We start from the raw sequence: 11,117 nt of genomic DNA, 5'->3' as shown, positions 1-11,117 counted from the left end.
TTCTTTACCACTAGCGCCACCTGGGGAGCCTATCAACTTCCAAAGTAGAATGTCAACCTTATCACCTGTTTGCATGATTTCCAAAGCAGCTAACCTGGCCTCCATTAGCAACAGAGAATATAGCATATCTGGCTTTCAGAAGAAACTATTGACTTTATTCTATTTTTAATCCTTCATCATTCAACAAACAAACAAAATCCATCTGAAATTGAAATATCTGGGAACAAGGGCGGGCTTATATAGAATACATCCATTTGGCGGATTACTGCTCCACCTGAAGCAATAGAATTATGAAGGCCACAAAGCAATATCAAAATGGCATATGATGCTTACAATACACAAACTGTGTAATTATTTTAAACGAGCACTTTAAATAGTCTGGCACGAAAACAATTGGGAAGAAAATAATACTTGATGCTGAAGGTCAAAACTGGCAATCCAGGAGCGGGGCCTGGCCTGAAAGTCTATCTCATATGGCCTGCACAGCGGGGGTCAGCAGAGTTTGAATAACAAACGGAGTAGGCTGCCAACATTTAGAAACTGGCACATGGCACCTCACCACCCGGATCGCTGGCTTCTCCTAAGACACTGGGCAATCTGGCCTCGGCAGGCTGCCTTTCCTCCAGGCAGCAGTGGAGGCAGCTGATGAGGGGCTTGCTCTCTGGGTGCCCAGAGCCCCCCTGGGCCAGGTTTCTCACTCATTAGCTTGTAATCCTGGATACAGGTGTAAGGGTGGTGGGCTTCTGGGTCACTTCCCCCCTTTCCCCTCGTTCTGAAACTTGCTACCAGTTAGTCTACTTAAAATAATCATTACATGCCCAGTTATAAAAAGTAACACTGAAGAAAAAGTGTGTGAGGCCCATATGTCTCTGCTCCTAGGATGCTATTTGCATATTTCTAGTCTTGAGCCCAGTATACTTAAGTGAGAATGTTAGCCTGGCCCAGTGGGTCTCAAACACGGCTACACTAGGTCACCTGGGCACGTTTGCACTCTAGACCAATTAAGACTGTTTCTCTAGGGGTGGGATTCAGGAATAGAGTTTTTCAGGGGAAGTCCCTGTTGGTGCAGTGGTTAGGACTTGGTGTTTTCACTGCCGGGGCTCAGGGGGTTGAATCCCTGGTCAGGGAACTAAGATTCCACAAGCCACACTATGTGTGTGGGGTGTGTGTGTGTGTGTGTGTGTGTGTGTGTGTGTATGTGTGTATGTGTGTGTGTGTGTGTGTATATCTCTCTCACATATGTATATATGCCACATATACACGTGTATATATATGCCACATATATACATATGTGTGATATATATCACACACACATATGCAACACATATGTGTATATATGTGGCATATAAATATATATATACATATATATGAATCTTGCCCGTAATAGATTTTTAAAAAGTTTTCTAGATGATGCTAACGTAAAAAGTTCCTTGAACAATCAGAACACTTTACATTAGACCCATTTCTCAGCGTTGGCACTGTTGATCTTTGGCAGCTGTTAATTCCTTGTTCTGGGGACCCGTCCTGTGAATTGCAGGATATTTAGCAGCATCTCTGGCCTCTGCCTATAGATGAAGCCACATTCCTCCAGATGACAGCCACTGCATGAGGTCATAAAATTAGGTCAGGAACACTGGTCATCGTGTTGGCCACTGGACTGCATAGAAAGCCATTGCGAAATTTCTTTGGGAATTAAGTGTTAGGGAAAAAAAACTCTCATAAGGAACCGGTATAATCCTTTCTTTCTGTTGTTTTTTCCTTTGCTATCAGGAACCTCAAAGCCAATGTAAGAATGCATTCAAAGCAAAATTAAAGCAGAAAACAAGCCACTCACTCTACTGTGTTTTCACCGTTCTGTAAGATGCTGCTTTTAAAAAATTATTTATTTATGGCTGTGCTGAGTCCGTTGCTATGCGTGGGCTTTCTCTAGTTATGGCAAGTGGGGGTTACTCTTCTTTGCAGAGCTTGGGATTCTCATTGCAGTGGCTTCTCTTGTTGCAGAACATGAGCTCCGTAGTTGGGGTGCACGGACTTAGTTGCTTTGTGGCATGTGGGATCTTCCTGAACCAGGGATTAAACCCGTGTTCCCCTGCATTGGCAGGCAGATTCTTATCCACTGGACCACCAGAGAAGTCCCAAGATGATGCTTTTCCTGTTAATGTTGTGTTAGTTTTTAAGTTGCCTTATATTCTTAGGGCATGAAGCAGGAAATAAACATAAACAAGGTAACAAGCAGGAGGGAATGACTGTTCCATGCACTGTTCAGTATTTATGACCCAAAGAATGGTTGGTTATAAAGAAGAGCCTGCTGAATTCGAACGATCTTGTCACTGGAGGATCAGCCAGGCCTATAATGAGTCAATTTCTTCGGCCTCCGGCTTTGTCTGGGAAGTGACTGAACCATGCTTGTATTGAAAGAACTCAATGGCCAGCCGTGTGATGGCCTCTAGAATGATAAGCCTCAGTCTCCATTGCGTCTTATGAAGTCCAACCCCTGCTGTTTACCAGGAGCTTGGAAAGTCTCAGAGGTGATGGTTGTTAAAGGCAACTTGGGCTTCATCCCTGGATAAATACCATCACCTGCTTTCCTTTTCATGAATGAAGAGCAGCTTCCCTTTAGTAAAATATAACCCACTCATTAATAACCCAAGGTTTCAAAGCTTATAAAAAATCAGCATTAAGTGTGGCTATTTCATTTTAAATGCAAAATCTTTGAATAGACCAGAGATCTTAATTTTTTTAAATATAGCAGAGTATTTTAATTATGAATGCACTTGCATATTCTCAGCATACTTCATTATTTATGTAGCTGGTGAAAAAGCTTTTTAATTAAATAGCATGCTGGCAATCCATTGTGAAATGTATAGATGTAGATTTTCCTAGCATTAAAAAACTAAACACATGCACATGATACCTTCTGGCAAGCACATGTACATTAATCACCAGGAGGTACTTGTTTCTAAGTGATCCTAAAATCTGACCAAACTGTCTTTTTATTGGAAACAAAATAAGTAGTATAATTTGCTGGCACTCTGCATGGTTATTCTCACTCAATGCACTCATTTGGAAATGGGGTAGAGCAGCGGTTTTCAAAGTGTGGCCCCTACATCAGGAACAGGAGCTCCCAACTGGGTACATCCTAAAACTGTCAGCTCTTGAACTCCACCCCAGGTCTACTGACTCAGCAATTCTGGGTGTCCGGTCAGCACCTTGTGAAGTAACAAGCCCTCCAGGTGATCCTTATGGAGGTTAAGGTTTGACACAGATTATGGGGTGAGGCTTATACCTGGTATCTGGGTTTTATTCATGGTTCCCCTCGTGACAGTTGGTCATAATAAAACGAATAAGTCCATGCATTAGTTTCCTGATCAAAAAAACTGTTATGAAGATTCTTGCTTGTTTAAGGTTTAAAGAATTGCTTGAGGTTGTCAGAGTTTCAAAGAGGGTGAAAGAGTCTCAGTGGGTGAAGTATTTGAAGCAGGAGGTGGAAGATAGCTGCCCACTAATATCAAGTCTATACTTACTGATTTTGAGTCAAGATATATCAGGGCTCAATGTATACATGGCAATTCTCTTCTGTCTCCCTCAAAAAAACCTCTGAAATTCGAGAGCACCTCCTCATTCACCATTTTGTGGCAAGCTGTGGTGTGGTGTCAGCGGTCTTGCAGAGACACCCCCGTGCCTGTATGGAGGCTGATGACCAATCCATGTCACCTCCCTGGGCTAGGGGACCGAGGCCTGGAGGTGGGTGCTGTGCAGAAGACCACACCGAGAGTCCGCACTCCGGGCCAGCGCGACGCTTACAGGCTCCCGGCTCCCTGCTCTGTGCTTTGTCTTCTGAATGAACAAAGCTGCTTCTTAAGTACACATAAGCCAAACTGCCTCTCAAATTGCAGCCATCTACTTTGAGTTCAGATTTGCACAGCATGACATGAATTGGGCTGCAAATTATGCAGAAAACAGCCATCACATCCATCTGTGATGTCAAAATCCTCCAGTACAATGTGACCTACTAGGATCTGTGAGAGGAATGAGTACTTTAGGTCTGATGCCTTCTCTGTGCCATGTGATGAATCTCCTCCTAGGTGCTTTTGGCCTAGTGTGGAAAGGTTAAATATGATTGAGGTTGTGCCTGGGATATTCTCAAGAGCAGAACTCATTTCCAGGGGTGCAATTAGATTTTTTTTTTAATGGCAACATAACTAGAAAAAGAAAACACACACATACACTCATACCTAATGGTAAACTGAATTTATTTCCTCTTGGAAAACAATTCCAGTAATCTCCAGGTTCAGACCGCAGAGTAAACATTAATAACAGTAACATACAGGTTAGTTCAACTGATTCAAGAATTTGGCTGTGTGAAATCATTAAGGAAAACCTTGAACACTCAAAGCTTCAAAATGTATCCAGGAAAAAAAAATTCTTTGACAGTCTACATAACAACTATTGCATATATAGTGATGCTACCTGTCACATTGCAAGGCTTACAAATATATATACGGGCCTTACCCAGCTGTGGGGTTCTGTGAGAACATCTCTTCATGGTTTTTTGCAAGAATCTTCAGCAATAAAAAATAGTCTTGGGTTTAACCGTTGATATACCAAAAAAGAGAAATTCTAGGCTTAAGTGTTAAGAAAAGGAAGTCCAAATATAGTCTCACGTGTAACCGGGTTGTTTTAATCTGTCTTCCTTGAAAATACTTTCTCTTAAGCCATTTTGCTCACATTCTTTTTTTTTTTTTTAAATCTTGCCTGAATAGGGCCCAAGTCCACTCGTCTTTATAAGACCATTTTAGTATCAGACGACATAATACATGTGAGACACTTTATATACAGGGGGTCTATCCGGTGCTCAAAAGTTCAAACACATGAACATCCAACAGTTTTGATAATACAAGTTTTATGGTACAATACAATGTTTCTGAATAATATACATTAACAATGAAAGTTTCGTGCAAAGAGTAAAACATGTTCCCTTTTTGTGCCACAAAAGTCATTCTCCTTGAGAGACGGTGCTTGCACTAACTGCTGTGTTGGGTCATCGTATGGTTCTGTAATGAGAAAGAAAACGGGGGTGTGGGGAGAGAAAAACCTTAAGTGATCATATTCTCATCAAACCAAGTATCTATAAATGCTCATTGATTTACAATGACCTGAAAACTGTTTCTGGGTCCGGAAGAATGGGGCCTTGGGGTTGGGGGGGCCTGGCTTCTCCCCACCCCCAGTGAGAGCCAGGAGGGAGGGGTGGGGTGGGGCCAGGGGGGTCTTCCCTTTCTCTGACTCTGCTTCACTCCCCAGAAGACCCCCCTCACCTTCCACCATCTCTTCTTATCAGCATACGCCTCTTTTCAAACACCAGGGTAACACTATTTTAACAGTTGCATTTATCTGTGCATTATTTCCGTTGATTACAGATGCTTTTGTTCTACTCATGCTTAGAACATCTTAACAACAGACAGCCTATCCATCCCTAAATATAGATTTTATGGAAAAGAGTTGCCTGGCCGACACCTGACAAACGGGGCAGGAAACATCTCCAGCTCTTCTCCTGGGGGTGGGCTCGGGGTTGGGTCCCCACCTGGTACAGAAGCAGATCCCAGCAGCCTGAAACCAGCCCCCCTCCAGTCCCCAGGAGGCGCAGTCCTTGTTGTACTTTGGTGCTGTCCCCTTCATCCACACAGCACGTCCCCTTCCTGAGTCAACATCCTGGTTCCAAACTGTGAGCGGGAAACTTGGGCTTTCGGGCAACTTATAACCACAAGCCAGGTCCAGAGTGGGGAACACTGGGTGGGCGGGCTCTGGACCTGGACCTGTGGCCTGCATGGGGGATGCTCACAGACCCAAAGGACGTTCATTCCAAGCAAATGAATGAATTTGGAGACGACCCCACCTGCGCCTTCCCTGAGCAGTTTTCCCACCTCTCACCGTCAACCCCCTCCCCCCACCCTACCAGAATCTTGAGATCTGTCCCCAAGTATGACCACTTCCACGCTCATCCCATCTAAGACCACTTCCCCTGTCTCCGAGTGCTTATATCATATGCAGCTGAGGTCTTGTCTTCTGGTTATCTGCAGTTCTGGCTCTCTCCCTGTGTCTGTAATTCTGGTCTTCATCCACTTATTCATTCCTTCACAAGCAGCTCTTGAACACTTGCATCACCACCAGCCACAGGCCCCAGCATCGCAGCACTTGGCAAAGAGGATCCGGCCAAATGAATGGCCAGCTAGGCAAGGGCCACTGGAAGGAGAAGGATGGTCCACACCTTCACATCTTCAGAGTGCTCATGGACTCAAGAAAGTCACATAGGCACATAATGAAAAAGCCACCTGGTGGGAGTATATTAGAAATGACCACAGGAATATCACGCACACCTAACCTGGCCTGGCCTTTGGGGAAGGCATTGGACCTAGCTTAGGACATTTTAGTTGAGGCTGGAAACACAAAGAGGCATTTGGGATGCAGGGCGGGTGCTCCAGGCCAAAGACACTCGTGGGTAAAGGCAACGAAGCAAGAACACACAAAGTAGGTTTGTGGACCTGCAGCTCATTCAGATTGGCTGGAATCTTCTTGAGTGTCCAGAACCAAGAGTGTGGATGAGAAATGAAGGTAGAGAGAAGTTTGGGGCCAGATTCTGAAGAGCCTTCTGTACCTGGCTAAGGAGTTCAGACTTGGTCTTGTGGGTAAGGAGGAGCTATGGAAAATTTTCAGCAGAGGGCTTTGTCTTTGAGATCTTTGTCATCTTTTCATTTCCCCAGGAAACTAGCCAAACGCCTGCCCAGTGAGTAGAGGGTGAAAGGCCAGAGGCTTGGCTGCTTTGCGTTGCCCAGCTGGGGCTTACAGCACCAGTGAGGGAGACAGGGGTCTTGTGAAGATGACCCAGGTCTTCTGTTCCCTATTTCAAACTAAGTCCGGTTTATAAGAAAATGGACAACAAATAATGAGGACTTTATTTCACTCACCTTTATTTAAAACATACCATTTTTATTAATTTAGTGAAAGATGAGCTGGATTTTTTTATTCTTCTTTTAATGATATTAGCCTTAAAGTACATACAGGAGCAGACCAGTTTTATGCCAACTCTTTTTTTTTTTTCCTTTGCATTGATTCTAAATAAATATTTGTGCAAATTATTTTTCTCCAATAGGCAGACATAAAGGGTAGTAAAAAAAATTCTGTAAGATTGGGCTTGACTCTGAGATAGCAAAATGTATGAGAAAATTTAGACAATGCACTTTGAATGTTTTTATTGTTTATAACTCCTTTGGTCATAATTACATTGATACTTAAGGGGCTAGTAATGTTTCTTAGTCTCACTGGTATTTTGATGATCCTTTATGTCTGCCTATTGGAGAAAAATAATTTGCAGAAGTATATATTTAGAATCAATACAAAGGAAAAAAGTAAAAATGAAGTGTTAATCGCTTAGTCATGTGTGACGCTTTGCAACCCCATGGACTATAGCCTGCCAGGCTCCTCGTTCCATCAACTTCTCCAGGCAAGAACACTAGCCATTCCCTTCTCCAGGGGATCTTCCTGACCTGGGGATCGAACCTGGTTCTCCTGTATCACAGGCAGAACTCCATGGACAGAGGAGTCTGGCAGGTTACCATCCATAGCGTCACTTTCACTTTCTTTTCCTTTGTATTGATTCTAAATAAATAGTTCTACAAACTATTTTTCTCCAAAAGTAGACATAAAGGATAATAAAAAAAAAACTGATGAGACTAAGAAAACATTGCTATCCCCCTAAATATCAACATAATTATGATCAAAGAGGTTATAAACAATGAAAACATTCAATTACTCAAAATGATCTGTCTAAACTTTCTCATACATTTTGATATCTCACAGTCAAGACTGATCTTACACAAAGTTTTAATTTAAAAAATTAAGAAAATAAGTACAAGAAGCTGAGACAGTAGCTATCTAAATGGTAGAACTTTGACAGGAGGATGTGTGATTTTGAAAATCAAAGTAAAAAAAAAAATTTAATAACATTATTTAAAGATATTTAGCAATGTCCCCGGCAGTTCAGTAGCAGTCCCAATGCAGGGGGTCCAGGGCTCGATCCCTGGTCAGGGAACTAGATCCCTCATGCTGCAATTAGTGATTCCGCATACCACAACTAAGACTCGGGTGCAGCCAAATAACTAAAAAAATGTTAAACAATGGAGTGCTTACTACAGACATTCCACACTCAATTGAATTTTGGAGGTTAATGAAGGAAGCTATATTACAATCTCTCCAGTGTTCTATCTATCTATACTGAGAAACTGCAAAACTGAAATCTAACACAAATTGGCCACAATAGTTGGCAACAGTTGTTTCTTGGATGCGTTCATCCTAAACCAAAGCTCTACACGTCTCTTCAGAGGTGCAAAGAAATGAACAACTACATATGAATCACTTATTGCAACAGATTGAAGTTGCTACTATAAAGGATTTATGCTTTGCATATTAAGAGAGAAGAATATAAATCATCGGAGAGAAGGACAAGGGTAGGGCTTGTGAAATGCAAGCTTCAACAAAAATAAGGAGCTGCAATATAAATAACGTCTAAATGGGAAATCTGGCATGAAATATGGTGACGGCAGAAAGTTCTCTCGGTGGGGAGATACCTGCATATCACTGAGGTCATTCATTGTCAGTCTTTCTCTTTTTTCTTACAAATTGGCTGAAGGGGAGAACAGGGTTCCCCACCCCCAACTCCCATCCCTAGGCATGGCATCCACCACTGTCAGTGATTCTCAAGGTGAGAAATGGGTGTGTGTGTTCAGTCGTGTCTGACTCTTTGCAACCCCATGGACTGTAGCCCACCGGGCTCCTCTGTCCATGGAATTTCTCAGGCAAAAATACTGGAATGGGTTGCCATGTCCTTCTCCAGGGAATCTTTCCAACCCAGGGACAGAAACCGGGTCTCTTAGGTCTCCGGCATTGGCAGGCGTATTCTTTACCACTGCGCCACCTGGGAAGCCGGGAAATGTGGCATATTTGCATGGAAAACAAAACAAACAAAAAACTCAGGTGATTCTGATCCAGTCCTCAAGGGTTTGTCCTCGCCACCTTGGAGGATCCCTGAGATGTGACTTCCCCTCCCCCATACAGTACTTTGAGTCACTGAAAATATGAATGACCTGATTTCATTTTCTGGAGGAAGGAATGGGTGTCTGAGCTGCACAGGTTGGTGATTAGGGGTTGGAGAGAAAGACAGCGTGTTCATCTCCAGACTTCACTGAAGATCCACCCATAAGAGAAACAAGAAGTTGCTTCTTGGGAGCCTTCTGCCTAATTGGGTGTGTTTTTAAAATCACAGACAAAGTTTTTCAGAAAGGGAGACAAGAAGTGAGTGGGAAAGATGAAACAGAGACCAGAGAAGTGCTAAGCCCAAGGAGAGGGCAGGTGCCTGGTGCTTGGTGGTCCTCGCCAGGCCAGCCACACCACAGAGCCCGCCGTGAACCCCTGCAGCAAGAACAGGAACGGGGACAAGCAGAGCAGAGAAAATGCTGCTGGGCCATCCTCAAGTCGCGTTCTCTTGTAAGAATTTTCTGCTCTTTAGGTCTGGAGGAAACCACTACACTAGAACAAAGCAGTGGGTAATCTCACCAATTTTACACAGCAATTCACAGTCCCCAAAGTACTTTAATGCAATGACAGGTTATGAGAAAAAATATCTGTTCCAATGAAGGGAAAGTGTTTTACATAATCGAGGAGAACATCAGTGCAGCATCGACGCCGGTAGGGAGGGGTGATGACAGAAAAGGAAGTAGGAAGAGAAGAAAAGTTCTGTAATCCCACAGAGAGCCATATTCTACTCTGCAAAAAGCCATCTCTTGGAGACCCCATGTCTAAGTAACTGAAAATTGCAAACCATTAATCCCAGTTATGAACAGTTGTTTTACACGAGAGGGGTTTGTGTTAAAAAAAATTAAATTCACAACACACCTTAAAGCTTTAAAGACAATCCATCTACGTATGATACCTTAATAGCCAGGTTTAAAACAAAAAGAACACCAAAAAACCCCACTCTCTTTACTGTAAAGGGCCCCATTTGGAAGGAATTTGTTCTTTTTCTCCTCTAAAACCTGAAATTAAACTTAGAAAGCTAAAAAACAGATGAGGACCTTAAAAATTCCCTTCTAGCACTATGAATTTCTTTTTAAAATATGAGATGCCTTTCATTTTACAAGACTGGAATTCTCATTTTGGGCTTGGCACGCTAACACATGATTAATTCAGCCTCTCTCTCTCTGAGAGCTAACCACATTTACTGGTCAAACGGTTTAATCCTATTTAAAATACAATCCAAGCAAAATATTTTTAAATAAAAATAAAAACCCATGATCCCCTGTAACTATTCACCTTGGCCAAACTATCCCATTTGCCTGAGATCTTGATGTGAATTTGAATATCTGCACCTATAACAATGATGAAGTTAAGCTCCAGAGGAAAACCAGGGGCCGTCTACCTTCCCAGGGTGGAAAAATTAAGTCCCCACCCCAAAAGTGGTGCTCATGGATCACCCTTGCCTGGCCAGTATTTTGGCAGAGATGATGTCTCGTAGTCTGTGCTTTGTAGCCTTCTGTTGGCATCAACAAAATATTAAGTAGCAATAGTCATAAAAATAAAAACTATGTCTGAATGGAAGTTTTGTGAGATCTGTTGATTCAAAGATGTTAATCATTTTTATTGTGACTTGTCTATTTATAGCCCTTTGTCTCAAATTCTGACAAGCTTTTAAAACTAAGAAAAAGAGCCATTTTAAAAAGGAATGAAAAAAAAAAAAATAACAAGCTTTCCACTAATTCACCACGCCATTAGAATCCCAAATTTAAACTGGAGTTGTACTCAATTTAAATGAGATGTTTTCTAACCAGAGGAAATAGGAGGCAATTGTGGCTTTGCAACAATGCAAGGCGGGAAGAAATAAAAGAAATAGAAAGATTAAATGTAGCTGTTTCTTTCAACAGATGGTGACAGCACCAAGGCAGCATGTTGTTTTTTCTTTAGTTGAAGAACGCAAACATCCGTAATCAATCATTGCTGATTAACTAATTATATTACCCTTCCTTTTATCACCAGGTTGGACCTTTATCTGTAAACACTATCATAGTCTG

At 42.3% G+C, this 11,117-nt stretch overlaps 1 protein-coding gene across 5 annotated transcripts in view; it reads right to left on the bottom strand.

The window, feature by feature from the left end:
• Window positions 1-4,234: 4,234 nt before the first annotated feature.
• The window catches only part of ZNF521 (zinc finger protein 521), a 312,240-nt gene continuing 305,357 nt past the window's right edge, over window positions 4,235-11,117 (bottom strand). For 4 of the 5 annotated variants that reach the window (XM_005224070.5, XM_015460072.3, XM_059880946.1 and 1 more), the window contains one exon: window positions 4,237-5,054. In XM_005224070.5, the coding sequence (XP_005224127.1) occupies window positions 5,025-5,054 (30 nt within the window). In that variant the 3' untranslated portion in view covers window positions 4,237-5,024. 5 annotated transcript variants of the gene reach the window in all.

The sequence above is a fragment of the Bos taurus genome, chromosome 24, assembly GCF_002263795.3.
Source record: "Bos taurus isolate L1 Dominette 01449 registration number 42190680 breed Hereford chromosome 24, ARS-UCD2.0, whole genome shotgun sequence".
Taxonomy (NCBI): domain Eukaryota; kingdom Metazoa; phylum Chordata; class Mammalia; order Artiodactyla; family Bovidae; genus Bos; species Bos taurus.
Note: the sequence above shows the minus strand (reverse complement) of the source record. Positions and strands in the feature narration are given on the sequence as shown.